Genomic DNA, 16579 nt, shown 5'->3' on the forward strand with positions numbered 1-16579 from the left:
AGTTTACTAGTATTTTAATCAGAGAAGGTATTAGACTCTTTGAAATCCATGCTTACAGAACTGGACATAAAATAAATTGTTTTGATAATTGGTACTTTTATATTGAAATGTAAAGGTATCATATTATTCTGAATGACTGCAATTGTGTGAAAAATCCTCTCTTTGTAACAATTTCTTCTGTTAAACAGTTACCTCATATTCTGTTTGAGGCCAATTAAGGATCTCTGCCTAAACTTAAAGTTATTTAATTTAATTAAACCTAATCAAACCTTGACTTTTTTAGATCACAAGAGTTGGATATTTAATTTTTCAGCAGTAGATTGTATTGGACATCTCCACAGTCTTCTCAATGGAGAATTAGTTTTAACTGGTGTGTTAAGTTAGAAAAATGCTTTTGTTCTTAACAAAAATCAGATCAAGGTATTGTTGATTTACCTTTTCTTTCATCGGATTTATATTTTTCAGTCTCTTCTGCCAAGGGTTTCCTCTTTTTACCCTATGCAGCTTGGCAAGAAAACACGATTGACCAAAACATGAACAAAGGCTATTACACAGTTTAGCTCTCCTCTGTTACCTCTGTGAATGACTTCACTGGTCACGAGTAATATCCAAAGCCATCCTTTGGGGCCAGTACAAGAACTGCAGATGAGGTGGAGGTTGGGATGGTGGATGGGCATGAAGCACACAGGATTTAATGTTGTCTGATCACCACCATTACATTCACAGATTGACTTTTTATTATTAACGACCAAAAAAGCGTAACAATTTTTCAGTACTGAAAACCATAATCTTTCTATAAGTTTACCATACCATGCTGGCTCCTTGCAGATACTCCATCATCCAGATAATGACTGATTGTTAGACCTCTCTGCATTGAATCATACGTGTTATTAATCTCTGTCTCTCCACAGCAAGTCTTTTATCCTGTCTTCCTTCTCTCTCCCCAACCGGTCGCAGCAGATGGCCCCGCCCCTCCCTGAGCCTGGTTCTGCCGGAGGTTTCTTCCTGTTAAAAGGGTGTTTTTCCTTCCCAATGTCGCCAAAGTGCTGCTCATAGGGGGTCATATGATTGTTGGGTTTTTCTCTGTATGTATTATTGAGCCTTGAGGGGACTGTTGTTGGTGTTTGGCGCTGTATAAATGACATTGAATTGAATTGAATTGAATTGAATTGAATTGAATTGTTAGCGTTCCTTTTTGGTGATTTGGTTGAAAGAGACACACTTTGGAAGGCTGCCATTTGGATATTCTAGCGCAGAGACTCAAAATCTTGCGTGAGCTTTGGCTAAACTTCACCGGGTCTATTTCTCCAAAATCATAACTGTGAAGTTTGTATCTTCTGTTTACGAAAACACTTAATCTTCATAGAAAGCAAAAGCAAAGTAAGCAATAACAAAAAACAGAACAATTAGTAATGTTTACAGACATGTGCATATCGTATTAAAATAGTACTTGAAAAAGCACGACCCTCGCTCTTATCCTGTTTAAGTCAGTTAAAAATGAGTAATTCTAGCCAAGATCACAATTTAAAATGTTTTCTAGCTCAAACTCTACAACACCAGACATTCTCAAAGGTGGACTCGCAAGGTTAACTTGCTCAGCACAGCACCAACAAGGCTTCAGTCCAGTGGAGCAGAAGTGGAATTCCACATCTGCAATTATTGAACAACAGGGTGCAAAAGAAGGATTTGAGCTGGAATGGAGGAATGAGTGGGGGGAGAGGGCAAAAAGTCAGGCAAGGGTGAAAAGTAGGGAAAAAACTGATAAAGTACTGAGTCATAGCCAAATCCATTTTTCCATCTCTGTTTACTTCATTCTAAAGGAAACAGACGGGTATACAGGTAAATGAGATGATACACGACATGAAGGAGGTAAATATTAGAGAAAAAGAAAGGCATGGTAAATAAATGCAGGCATTTTAACTCTCAGCAAACTGGCATTCCTTAGTACAGGAGACAGCACACAATACAGTACGTCCTTAAGAGTCAATAATACGACGACTCTTCCATTCACACAAAATCATATTGGCACCTGACGATACACAATGGATGCACTTGGTATATCCTCAGCCCAGACTACTTGGAAACAGGCACAGAGTTTACAGTGGCATAAGGCAACACGTGGCAGATCTATCATGTATTTGTCCTTTTTGTTCATAAGTGGTACTGTAGAGTAGCTTCACATTCGTTTTTGGAACTCCAACAATAGAAACAAAGGGAAACACAAGTCCTAGCAGAGTAGCTGTGGACACACATCCCTCAGATGGGATGGAAAACAGAGAATTCACATACATGTGTGCAAACATGTGTTATAAGGCACTGTAGTAAAACATTATATGTAGTAAAAAAAAAAAAGGAGTAAAGTTGGTGGTATATACACCTGGGTTTTTTAACATGTTATAGAAAACATACCCTGAATGACTGTCTCTCCCGAAGTCAACAACACAGATGAGGATGTCAAACCCCCTAAGTACATCTAATTCATAAAACATTTCCCCAAACAATTTCATTAATCTCAACAAAGATTAATATATGTTGTTGCAATATGCTTGAGTGTTTGCTGTTCATAAATTCATTCTTGTCTGTTTTGAATTTCTCAGTGAAAGGGTTTTGTCTGTTGACAGAATTTAAACCATGGTAGGGCCAGAAGACTCTCCCAAACTACAAGTACTGCTCCCTTTTCTCTGGTGGGGTACTTTTAACATTTGGTCTGCAATTCAAAAGGGAAAAAAGACACGTTTCAGTCACAGCGACAAGAAAAAAACCTCACATTTACAAAAACACCCAGAGGTCATAGGCTGTAAGTGAAACTACGAATCAGCACAACAGTATGTTTCAGTTTATTGTTAACTTTGCACCAATATTTGGACAGAAGGGGGAACAGGAGGTGTAGCAGAGGGTTGATATCTTATTTCTTAAAGAAAACGTCTGACCACATGAGTCCATATTTACAGAGACGGCTCAGAGACGGAGAGGGGGTCGGAAGAAGACAGTACACCTTGGTTCCCATTAAAAGTGATAAGGTGCAGATGTATTATTGAGAAAAAGGAAATCATCTACAAGAGGTCCAAATTGGAAGGTAAAGAGGTAACAGGAAATGAAGGGGGGATGGGGAGACAGTGGTGGGAGAGTCGGAAAGTCCTCGATAAAAAGGCGGGGGCTGATCAGTCAGGGAAACTAGTTTCACTCAACAACTCTGCCCTGAATTAGAGGAGAGAAGAAGACAGTCAGGATAAGACACATCAAGATGACTGAGATGTTAGCCGACAGGTTTCAGAATCAGTGTTACATGGAAGCTGGCTAGCACTGTTCGGGTTAAAATAGAACATTTACCCTACAGAATGACTAATAAAGGTGGGCAGAAACATATAGAGTCAATGAACAGCTATACTGTTGTCTGGGGTGATGTGGAACTGCCTTAATCCTGCATTCTCTGCCACAAGAGACATACTCGAAGCTGCAAAAAAATAAAAGTCTTCCCTCCATAGAGGTGTCTGGGAAAAGGGCTTTCAGACTTGACCTCTGTAAACACTTGTCTGTTGGCTTTATAGGCCTAGTTGCTCATTTCCAGTCATATAGAAATGGGGAGATGTCACAGTCGCTACGACAGCAGAGCAGAGATGCTTGACATCCCATTGACATCTCATTTTATTTAGTACAAGTACAAAGAATTTCCTATAGACCTTCACCGTCCACCTGCCAAGTTTGAGAATAATAGAGCTCTCCACAAATAAGTCTCTTCTAAGAAGAGAAGCCATGTAACTGGGAAATGGGGCAACTGGGACCTATTCTAAGAAAAGTTAATGGCTTTTTTATGTGGAACAGTGATGGACCAACTCTTTTAGAAACATAAATGGGGGCAAAGTGATGTGGGAGCATGAAGGGAGAACTCAAGAGCCAATTTAGCAGCAGCTGAGTTTTAAAGGGTCTAATGTGGCAATAGTTGCAAGTATCTATTGTGCCTCACCTTCAATGAGTAGTCGGTGGGTTGAAGACCACCTGTTTTTTCTATATGCAATCAACCAAACAGTGGAGTTAAATATAACACTTCATCATGCTAAATTATATAAAGATAATAGTATGCTGACATCAGTAAGATTATTCATGTGTGTGAATAGCTTAGATCTTAGGCACTGGTTTAGTTATACAACAGCTTATGAGATGAGGGAGTGTATGAATCTGGAATGATGGTGTTAGTAAATGGAGCGTGATGATATGTGTCGATGACAGTCTCCTCTTTCTCCTCGTGTTAAGTATAATGGAAGAGCGATAATCAGCAGCAGTCATACTCATTACACATCTAAACAGACACCTTTAACTAACAATTCACCCTCCACTGCTGCAGTTCAGATTGTGTCTGCATGTGCGATCTTCATCAAGTCCTTGTGGTGTAAAAAAGGACTGTGTAGTTTTACCATATGTGAGAAATTTTCTCAGCTGTTAATAAGATGGTTGTCCAGGGGCTTCCTCACTTAGGAGGACACCAGACACGCCTGCTTCTTTACTGTCATTCATTATGTTTGTTTGAATAACACTCGACAGCTTAAATAAATAAATTAAGAACATAGAAATTCTTTGTTTTGTTTTGAATTCTATATAAAGATAGAAAAGGTTTGGTGGTTTAGAGCTCTAAACTCTGTGAGTTACAAAATTAAATCCTTTTTTTCTCATTTGCACACAGGGTCAGGCCTTGTCCCCTTACACACGTAACTGCAACAGTAGACTGTGAACATACGTGGCAATTTGGAGGTAAAACACCAATGCAGCTCCAACCAGGAAGCACAGGACATGCTAGTAAAAGTTCAGCAAGTTTTGCAGTACTTCCTCAGATAAGAAATGCCCTTTAATTTGCAGTGTAATTTGCTCCAAACGATGTTTTTCTGTACCGTGCTTAAATTTGTGTTCATCGTATCGCTGTACTTACCTCTTAAAGTACATTAAATCATGACAAGCAGGAGATGTCAACTCACAATACAAGCTTAACACTTTCTACGTATAAGTTTGTACTTCTTTAGGTTCATAGCCACATACATCCTACTGGTAGATAATATGCTCATATATGTACAACTTCATATGTCGTGTATTGCTGTGTAAGATAAGAAGTGTCTTTGAGCTAAATGATTGCATGTGTGTATGCATGATAGTCTTTTTGTTAGATTTACAAGGGGAAAAAAGAGGGTGGTGCCAAGCGTGTCCTCTGCTCTCTGTTTGGGTGACTGCTGGAAGGGGTTGGGGTTTACACGTACTCCCTTGCTGTGGAAGGCTGTGATTGGCGGTAATATTGCTGTCCTCGCATATCTTCTTTGGAGCAGGAGCAGCACAGCAAAGAGCCACCCAGAACAGTCAGACTGGCTGCTGCCCATCCGACAAACAAGGCTGAGCCAAACTCATACCTGCACAGGAAACAAGGCATAAACAAGGCATAAGGTGTAAATGCTGACATAAAAAGACATACACAAAATAAAGGATAAATGGATATTGAAGCGTGGGCGATAAAAAATGGATAAAAAATTTATTATTTTAATTATTAGATATTGAAGACTAACCATTAGCATACACATTAGTCATAAGAGGAGCTTTACAGCTGTAATACTTGATAAAAGTAACAACTACTAGTATTAAATGATTTGTTTTTCCTTTTTTTTCATAACTGGAAACTATTAGCATCGTACATTGATCATATTTCTAAGCCAAAATTATCAAATATTTGGAAATGATGTTGCTAAATTAATCAATGGTTTTTCCTTACCAACCAAATGTTTGCAGCTAACTAGCTATTATTGTTTATTTGTGATTTGTATCACCAACTGGTCATATTTTTCAGCCATTATTAGCAACTTTTGGCGACAGATGTTGACTATTTTAGTAATAACTACAGTTTACAGCTAAACTCATCTTTTTAACAGCAACCAGTAACATTAGCTGTTTTAGACGTATATGTCATACAGATATTAGCAGCTGAAAACAGTTGTGTCTGCAACTAGTCCTAATTATTTTTATTTGCCACATCTAGGTGGTTTTTGTAAACAGAACACGTTAAGTTTAACAGTAATTTGACTGCAGAATCTTTGTCACTGGCTGTAGTTCCAGTTTATCACATCATGTTAATTGTCCCTCAAACCTTTGAGATGAAGTCTGCTTACTTATGCCTGTTTCTTCTATGTACAACAAAACCTCTTGACTAGTCTAAAATATGACATTTTCAAATATACAAACAAACAAAAAAATAAGAAGACTGAGCACAAATACAACAGCGTGATAACTGAAAACAGTGTTAGACCAATGAAAACAGTATCACTGTCAGGTATCTTTTATTCAGGCTATTTAGTGTTTCCCACCTCTGCATTTTTTCTTTTCAACAACATTTTAAAGAAATATTAAACTATTGCAAACATTGCAATCTCATTATATGATATTGTGATATTTATTCGAGATCTGATACTTCCAGGTTTTGAATACACTGACAGTATTGTAGCAGTCGCAACTTGATTATGGTGTTTTTTGCTCTTTAATGAAGAGATTAAACCCTCAGCTCAAACAGAAAGGAGTGTATCACAATATGATTCACATACCTGGCATTGGGTGGTGTGTTTGGGTTAAAGAACTGATAGGACACCTGAGTGGCATACCAGGACACAGAAACCAGTGTGCATAAACCTGTGGAGGGAGAAACAGGTGAGGACCATGCTAACTGCAGAACTTTTCTGATGACACTACAGGAACTGGAGTAGAGGGAGCGGGCAAGGTGCTTTGCAGAGTGGTCTGGCAGAAATCACCTCTTTCTGAATGTCAGTGAGACAAAGGAATTTTTTTCTTCTAGGGGAAAAAAATACAACTAAGCCCAGGAAATGTCTCATGGGTGAGGAGGTTGAAACAACGGATAGCTACAGGTTCTCAGGTGTTCACCTGAAGGAAAGACTGGAATGAAGGTGTGTGTGTGTGGAGAGAGATGCACATACACAGCTTACATACACAGAAATTTCTGTCATTTTTTTCCTAACGTTTTATTTTATCTTATCTGTCAGTTTACTACACTAATTGATTCTGTTGCTACAACAACACCAATGGCTTGGCTTAGTAAATACTTGTTTAGTTTAATTTCTTTCCTTGGGATTGTGGTCTGAGGTCAAGAGCTAATGCCTCGAAAATGACCACTTCCTGTTTACAGCAGGGACTCTAATTACCCAGAAGACCCCTACTGCAAGAAAAATGCCAGACCACTCTTGCTAAATGCATTGAATGCCAGAAATACAGCGTCTTTTTATGCTGGTAAATGAAGCAAAACAACAGTTGCACCTGCAAGCAGAAAGAGTGCTCCTCCAGTCATAGCGATGCGGGACTTGGTGGCTGGGTTGTTATCTCCCACCTTGGTACACTTCATGCCCACCACGCTGACAATGATCCCAATAAAGCCCAGCAGTACTGACACCACCATAAGGGCCCGGCATGTCTGGATGTGGACTAGAGAAAAAAGAGGGGAGGAAAGAGATAAAACATGAAGTAGAGGATGTAGAAGTGGTGAGGAGATGAGAAAACAGAAAAGAAAAGAGTCTTTCAGCCCATCATTTGGAAAGACACAAATATTTCTAAACATGAAAGTGAAAACTGAGGGGAATGAAGCTATACATGCCATGCAGGGTTGATGGGAGACCACATGCATTTGTGACAGACAGATCATTAGGGAGAGTCCACCACTGTCCTACTTTTCCAAGCAGGGTAGTTCCAGAGGTGACTTTACTGGCCAAACTCTGGAACCGTAAATGATCCTTCAAATCTTCTCCACATCGTTCCACTGTGGTTTTGCCGTCTCTAAAATCGAATCCTCTACCCACACAGGCCTCAGCACACACATAACTTAGTGGGAGGAACATATTTACACATATTTACTCACATATGTGTAAGAGCACAATATGAGCACAGACACATTGACTGTAGGTGGAACAGACTGAGATGAAAGTCTCTCTCTGGCTCACACTGACTGTAGGAGGCCCCACTTTACATGTTTCAAACAGTGGGATTAGTGTGGCTTTGTCACAAAGAAAGATTGTTTTCGCGGGGCCGTCACCACAGCGATGTGAGTGTACTGCCTCAACAACAGCCACTCAAAGACACGTTAAAGGCAAAGCAATGCTGAGCGCCTAATAATACCGTCAAAATACTGATGGAGCGTGCCTTATTTACAGCAAGCGAGGGGGTTGTTGAAATCCCAGCAGCGGTAGAAAACATTCCAGCATCTCGATTGTGATATCTGACAAAGCTGACAAATATGGTAATTAAAGTAAACAGGGGGATTTCTCATAGAGGTTTCACAGCCAAGATCACAGGCATCACTTTCAAAAAACGGCAGCCGGTGTTGTGTTTGCATGTCCCAGGAAACACGCTGAACAGAAAACAATTCAATAGAGTCAGCAAACTCATTTTTTTAGTGTTGCCCCTTTGTTAGCTTTTACAGCTCCAGGACACATTAAAAAAAATCCCATTATGCACTCATTATATTCCAGGACCTTTGAAATATATCATTTTATTTATCTCCTGAAAACATTGTGGATGTTACTAGGTAAGAAGAAGAAGAAGAAGAAGAAGAAGAAGGAGCACTGTTGGTTATTACTAAATAATAACTTGGTAGTTTTTTTTATTGTGCACCAACAATATAATGGTAATTTATAATAGTAGGTCAGTGGTACATGTGAGGACATTGTCTGGTGGTAGCTGTAAAGTGTCTGCTGACGATATTGGTTTGTAAATGTTTACTAAGTATTTAGTTTCCTTTTATTCTTAGACAGTCTTGACTTGCTTTGGTTCACCATACGGCCAAAGTCAGGGGTGTTGGTCTCACTATTCCCACAGCACTGACACTGAATCTTCAAAGCGCACGTGCCTAAAGCATCAATATTTGATCCCCCAGGAATGAGAACAGGTCAGAAATTAAACCTTTATCATAAAATTGTTGATTATGGTATAGCATAAAAAAATGTAAATGCAAGGATTTAATTGTTATATAATTGTCATAATCTCTAGCACATTAAGGCAACTGTTGCTGTGATTTGTCGCTCTATAAATAAAACTGAAGTGAATCAGCTGCAGTACGATACACAATACAATACAATATACCACATGTTAAAATTAATTCCATTTTTTTATTATACAAACTATAATGTTATAGATAAACATAATGTAGAACTTTAATAATGACTTGTAAATATTATCAGTTATCATTTCAGTAACATTAACATTGACATTTTAAATGTGCCCTTATTACACTGTGGTTAACATTGTAAGTTCTTACTGAATAGTTTGGTGTGTAGTAAGGATTTCAAGAACTGTGTCAGAAAAAGTGTTTGTTGACTTGTTCTACTGTTAACAAATGCTCAAGTAGAGATGTTCCTTGCTCTGTGACTCAAGTAGCAAAAAACTAATTCCTCCTACGAGCAACTTTTGCCACTGAGCAGCCAACACTGTCTTTCAGGGCATTGATCTTTGGGACTAAAAAAAGTGCATGTTTAAAATTGCCAGTCAGATCTGATTAAATAAATGTCTTTTCCCAAAACAAGGTATTAATTTTTTTCTTTGCTGCAGTGCTTCTATGATTTTTACCAATATCCGATTCTCTGAGTTCTGTACCCCATTCGCTGAATGAACTGTAAGTTCAAAAAGAGCAGTCGAGTATCAGCCTGAGATGAAAGCTAAAGTCACCGTTTGTCATTGTGACAGAAATACACACACCATCATTCATGGTGCGGCAGTGAAGCAGCATTTCAAAAGCTGATCTGAAGGGACTTGAAGGGGGAACAATCTTTGAAGTCTGATTTATGGCTCCATTGCTCCTTTTGATGGAGTATCTGAATGGTCTTCCAGAGAGAGGGATTTGGAAAATTTTTGCTGTTGTTTTTCATTCACTGTAGACATTCCTGGTGTGTGGGGGTTTAGGCTAATGACTCCACTGGCCGGTTTTCCTTGGTGAGACTAGAAGAAGGGATTGAAAGTGAAAAAGAGAGTTGGTTGAAGGCTGGCTCACCCACCCACTAGGTTCTCTTTTTCCACTGCTAAGATTGGCAGTACCAGCCACAACCTTTCAGTGTGTGTGTGTGTGTGTGTGTGTGTGTGTGTGTGTGTGTGTGTGTGTGTGTGTGTAGGCTCTGTAAGGTCCCATTGTGAGGTCACTTGAGTCTATTTTGTACAGACTGGCTCTCTGCCTGCTCGGTGCCTTACACTTACAGTTTAGTCCTCCAATGCAATTTCAACTCAAAGAATAAACTTCTGTTTCTCTTGACCCTTTAGTCATTTCTTTTCAGTGTATACCAGTTAAAGGACCCATATTAACTTGTCAAAGCCAACTCAATAGTGTGAATGCCTACAGCATTCACACAATGCTGTGTGAATGCTGTGCAATTCACACAGCATTTGAAGCATTTGTTGTAGGTAAATATCAATATTAGTGTCTGTGTGAGTCCACACACACTGCAAACCCTCATTGGCTGTTTTGGATGCATACTAAATATTTGAAATATTTGTCCTATAAAACCATTTTTACCATGTCTGACTCTCAGCTTGTTTTTTATTCTAAACAGTGTGAACCTGTGTAAACCATGATATTTTTTACTCAGTATAGATTACTGTAGCTTAAGACAACTGCTAATTACATCTGCATGACTTATCTGATACCACCCTTAAATGTGCATACAAGTTAAGCATAAGGTGTGAAGGGCAGAAGCAAGACCCCAGCTCAGATCAGAGGAGGCATCAATGACAACCCTTGTGAGTAAGTCAGATAAAGTATCAAAAGAAGAGCTAGCATGGAGGTGGGTTGCAAAGTAGCTTGCTTTGCAGAATTTTAATTCCGTTCCATTCAATTGTATTTATATAGCACCAGATCCCAATAACAGATGTCTTAAGTTGCTTATTATTGTAAGGTAAATACCCTACAATAATACAGAGAAACCCCAACTATCAGACAGCCACCTATGAGCAATCACTTTGATGACAGTGGGAAGGAAAAACAGTTTAAAAGGAGGAAACCTCCGGCAGAACCAGGCTCAGGGACGTGCGGGGCCATCTGCCACGACCAGTTGGGGGTGTGTTAGGTTGAAGCAGCTCTCATAGGATTTTCCAAATGGATGTGTAGAATGGTATCAGCTGAGCCATCAGCTGATGTGGGCTGATGTAGTAATCAGCTGATTTGCCAGAATCGCTACCGAGCTGAGCTGACTTTGTGGCTTACCAGAACTTACACAAACAGAAAGTGAAAAGGAAAGTAGCTCCCACCTGGATGTCAAACTAGTGTCCTGACTGACAGTTTTATTATGGACATTTTAGCCTTTTTACAACACATGTATTTGTGTTTTTAAAGACATAGGTCAAGAATCGTGGAGTAGGCAAAGCATGGGGACAAAGACTGACAGATGGGTATAAATGTCAAATAGTTTGGAGGGACACGTTGTTGGCTTTGATCTTAAAAGAAATACAAGAATCTAATACAAGAACATTTCTACCTAACTGGCCATAGATAAAGTAGGTTTGACTGACCAAATGTGCATACATTTCAAGATGTATTGTATAATAGAAACTATTTTACTATGAATAGTGTCTTCAGAAACTCATTGTCAAGTTCGATTTATAAAGCAGACTTAACCTTTTACATGAATGTCTGGCATCCACAGGAAACATCTATGCCTTTTATGTCAAATGTGCAAGAGGTTGCTATTTAGTGCGACACACAGATTGGCAGAGGCAGGTCAATGTCACGCTCAGATTTTACTGGATGCAAAGAGCTGTCCTTTCAGCACCACCATCCTCCTTCACCTCATCTGGCAAATAACAGCCATCTGTTATTTTGACCACTGTCTTCTTCTTGAGCAAAATGCTCAGTAAACCTGCAGCACTTTCCACCACATTTGCTTGGCCACATCAGCACAGTCTAGTGAACAATTATACCCGCCGTCACATGCTGCTCCTGCTGCGAACATACCCAGGCGAGAGGAGCTCCTTCAGACCTATTTGTGCCTGATCAAACCAATACCCGAGATTCCGACCTGATCCGGGACATGTGATTAAATCAGTTCTGTTTCGTAATGTGTCTGGGGGGAAATCTAAACAAAGCAGAGATTGTTCAAGAATGTTTTATTCTGTAACAATTGGGTATGTTATCCTAGTCCTAACCCTGCCCCCTGTTTTCTAGATGAATTTCTGGTAATTTGTTAACATCTATAGAGTTTTATAAATGTATCACCTGTTTATATGATTTAAATGGAAAAGCTTGGAACATAAAATCTGTCATGCCAAATGACTGTGTAGTCTTTATTTGAAAGGTAACATCTTCTAGTTTCGGAATAATTGTCCATCTAGCAAAATCCAACAATAACTCGAGGAGACTCGATGGATGTTAAGAGGTTAACGGACAAGTGGAACAATGTGCTCGTGTGGGGACGATAGAGCACATTCTGGGAATATCTCTGGACTTTAGCTCAACAACTACCCTTTTCTTCTCCTAACAGCCTCTATTCATGCCCAAAGACAATACACTGTTCTTATTGCTGCAAGGAACCAAAGGAGATGGGAGATCAGCTCGGACGCCCCATCACAACGATCGCCATCAGAAAGTGTGTTGATAGGAGGACTCACAGAACCGCCAAAATGTTTGCAAAGTGCCTCATTTGTTGTTCCAAGGAAAGCGTGCCACAGCAGTAACCACAGAGAAAAACAAATGAATTGTATTGTGAAAGTGCCTTCTGACCAAGCCTCCCCCCCTTAACACCCGCTAGTCTTTCATTAGAATCTCTAATAGGATAATTTAAGCAGACAGTAGATGGATGGATTCATATAATCTGTGTGCCTTTAATTATGACTCACTAGGTCCAGCTCACAGATTGGAGATGACAGGAGACTCGTATTCTGAGCTAATTTACGTCCGAACCCCACATTCCGAACCCCCTCCTACTCATCACACTCTACGCATGGTGTTTTGGAGTTCTAATAAAGAAACTAAGCTGTAATAAAGATGTGAACAGCAGCATTTGAAGTAAGATTTATAGCTTGCATGTTTATTGCATCCCAGTTAGCATTTAGCACTCAGGGAGTTGTTTTTCTTCTGTTTTTGCTGCTGATTAATGGCAAGAGTCGGCACACATGAATGGGCCATACTATAATAACTGTGTACCGTAGTATATAATAACTATAATATATGTGTAGTGTACCACAAAAGATGTTTCTTGGGAAAATTTTGTATAACAAAGCAGAACAAAAGGTTGACAAATGTTACGGTAATTAAAAATATAAAATAAAAGAAGGAAAGTAGTTTGAAAGAAAGGAAGGAGTGTGATTGAAAAGTGAAAAAAGTTTATCAGCACATTAGCAGTTTAATTGAATTTTACTCTTCGTCATCTGAGTAATTGTACATTGAATATAACTTCACAGTAACTTCACATCCAACAGAATCAGACCTGAAAATCCTTTACAATGAACCTGCACTCCAAACAGAAGTGATACCTAACATGGATTTCTTTAAAGACAAGGACATCACCGTGAGTAGGAAAAGGGCACTGCTACAAGTTAGAGATCCTTGGGTTTTAGGAGCAAATTCAAATGTGGTACTCACTGTCCAGCGAGAGCATGGAGTCAAAGATCTTGCACTGCACCTGTCCCGTACTCTGTGAGGCACAGCTCATCCACAGCCCCTCGTACAGACCCACAGCCGTGATGATGGCATCGCCGGCGTACGATGACTGCTTCCACTGGGGCAAGGCAGTTGTGGAGATGATGCCAATCCAGCCACCCAACGCCAGAAAGTAACCCAACAACTGTAGACCTGAGTTAGCCATTCTTCTCTAACACTGTCTCTCTGTTTTCTGTCTTGTCTTGTTCTTTCTCTCCCTGCTTGACTCGCAACAGCTTCTAACTCCTCCTAATGCGTCGCCCTTTCTTTGAGCGGTCTCTGTGGGCACACTTGCTACTTGTCTTGCTTTTCTTGCCACTATCTGGTCCCTCTGAGCATCTCCTTGTGCTCCTCTGCTCCAATTCGCATTTGTAGAACTCTCCTCTGTCTCCTTGTCTCTAATGCTCTCTTTTTCCTCTCCACGTCCTTGCCTGGTTTTTCTGCCCCTCAGTGAAGACAACGAGCTGATCTCTTCAGATCAGGAATCTCTCGTCTGATTTCTTGATCCCTGTGAGGTTCAGTCAAAGTGAAGAAAGAACTGGTCAGCAGTTCAGTTCATCAAGCATTGCCGCTGGGCTGCCTCACACTCTGCATGACTTCCTCCAGTCTCTCTCTCTCTGTCTTTCTCTCGGTTGCTTGCTAACTTTCGCTCCACTACAGTCTTTCTATCTACTCCAGGCTCATGTGGCACAATGAGGGGTAGAAGGAAAAAATGGGAAAAAATAAAAAAGAAACATGTGGACACAACAAGCTGACCATGGAGGGATGAATAAATGGGTTGGTTTCTGATTGGACTGTGTTGTAGCAACGCCTACTGGGAGGGAGGAGGAAAGGGTTGATAGAGGAGAGTAAGAGCCGTTTCAAACAGAGAGGGAAAGGAAAAGCAAAAAGATCTGGCTTTGGAGGGAAAGCACCATGGGTGGAGACAGAATTAGGCAATTCTTATAAGACTGTGCTAATCCAACCGAGGAATTCCAAAGAATCAGCGCATGGTACATGTGCTGATTCTTTCAAAGTCTACCCCCTCCGTTGGAGGTGTGGGGAAGGTTGTGATGAAGCGCAACAAATGTACATAAATCAGCTCCAAACAATGCCGAGCCTGTAAAGAGCATGTCACATCCAGACAGGCTCTCTGCAAATTATGGGCCGCCAAGGCAAGCCTCCCCTTATCACCATGGCAACCCCAACAAATGAAGAGAGAGAAAGAGAGCGCGAGAGAGTTCAGCCAACTGTACATCCTTACCAGCTGTAAATGGAAGACACACTCCGGCCCTTTGTGTGTGTGTGTGGAGAGTGCAGGAACCCGTTTTTCCCATAGCTGCATCCCCTATCAGCTGTCCTTCAACTCGCCTCATCAAATTAGCTTCAGTTCACTCCAGACTAACTCAATAATTCTGTTCTGCCAATTAGAGTGTCGACACACTGAGAGACACGGCCAGTTTCTCACATCTATAAGAGACATGTCTCACCCCCACCCTGCTCTCACACTCACACACACACACACACACACATGCACTGTCTACATAGTAAACATGTTCTGGTCAGTATCCTCAAAGCTGTTTTGGGGTGGACACCAAAGAACAAAGAGTAGTTTAATGAAAATTGCCTTTTCTTCACATGCTCTCCAGCTTGTCTTTTTGTCTGTCACGTCTACCTCTCCTACCAAGTCAGACTTGAACTTGAGCAACAACAACATCAAAAACATGTGAACATGCATGTGACCTAACTAAAACCACTGACCTTTTCTGAACACCTGCACAGACCCTTACATGGAGAGCTACAACCTTCCCCACTTCTTATCATCGCTGTTTGTGTAGATCTGGCTGTGCGTACATGACTGTGACTGTTGTGTGTTTTAATGAGAGGTTTCACATATGAGGGCGAGTTCTGGTTCGAGCACAGAGGTGACCCAGAGGTCGAGAGGCAAGAAGAGATGAAAGAGAGGCAAAACAAGTGCTCAGGGTCATGTGTAGTGGGGTGGTAAAGAGGGGGCTTTAGTGAGGCTTTGAAGACCCTTCTGATTTTGAGTCATAACAAAAGACTGTTGCTGGTGAGGTTACAGAAGTACAAATAAAACTGAAAGTCGGCTGAGCATTGTTTGAATTTGAAACATATTGCTTTGAGAATTCACAACAGTGTGCCAAGTACATGTTTAAGCAGAGGATAATACACCAGCATATTCACTACACAGTCAAAACAAATGAAAAAAATGTCACGGACTCAAATATATATGGACTGTCTTTAGCTTTTATTACCGCACGCATTTACCATGACATTGTGTCCATTAGTTCACAACATGTATTTCTGTCCATGTATTTTGTCACGAGCTTGTAGTGATGATGCGAAAGTCACATGTCTGCATTAATTCTTCTCTAGCACATCCCAAAGATGCTGAATGAGTCTGGAGCCGTTATGTCCCATGGTCCCTGAACTACTCATGGCAGTGTCATTCTGGAATATTGACCAACAAATCAATCAAGAAGTTTATTGTCTTATAAACTGCTAAACTAAAATAAACTAACTAGTTTAGATAAACTAAAAGTAAAGAATAATAAGCATAGCAACAGTGAACTTGATGATAGAGGCATTGCTCTGGAAGTGGATGCAGTTGTAGGTGAGGAGGATGCACAGGAGTGGACTGAGCCTGGTGTCCCTGAGCTCACTGTTCTTGTGCATAATGTCCTGGTATCGGCTGCCATTAGCTTTTATCAGCTTTTATATATATATACCATTAATGAAAAAAAACCTAGTAATTCAGTATATTCAAGTAGTCACCTGACCTCATTTTTTGAAAAAATACCCCAGACCATAATACTGCCTTTGTACCGTAAATGTGAAGGCATGATGGGTGCATTACAACCTTTCTTACCTTACCGCAATGCACTGATCATTCTGCAGCACGGTAAATCTAGACTCTGACCACATGACCTTTTA

The 16579-nt window shown here is 40.3% G+C and overlaps 1 protein-coding gene across 2 annotated transcripts; it reads right to left on the minus strand.

The window, feature by feature from the left end:
* Positions 1-1787: 1787 nt before the first annotated feature.
* cldn19 (claudin 19) lies at positions 1788-14402 on the minus strand. 2 transcript variants are annotated; one of them, XM_082532996.1, is made up of 5 exons: positions 13589-14402; positions 7294-7458; positions 6570-6654; positions 5244-5390; positions 1788-3198 (listed from the first exon to the last, which is right to left on the minus strand). In XM_082532996.1, exons 1-5 carry the CDS (start codon positions 13809-13811, stop codon positions 3162-3164), a joined length of 657 nt encoding a protein of 218 aa, XP_082389122.1. In that variant the 5' UTR covers positions 13812-14402; the 3' UTR covers positions 1788-3161. The 2 variants fall into 2 exon arrangements, with proteins under 2 accessions (XP_082389122.1, XP_082389121.1); XM_082532995.1 differs by having other exon boundaries at positions 1788-2707; positions 13589-14401.
* Positions 14403-16579: the final 2177 nt, after the last annotated feature.

The sequence above is a fragment of the Aulonocara stuartgranti genome (assembly GCF_965226115.1).
Source record: "Aulonocara stuartgranti genome assembly, chromosome: 5".
NCBI lineage: Eukaryota > Metazoa > Chordata > Actinopteri > Cichliformes > Cichlidae > Aulonocara > Aulonocara stuartgranti.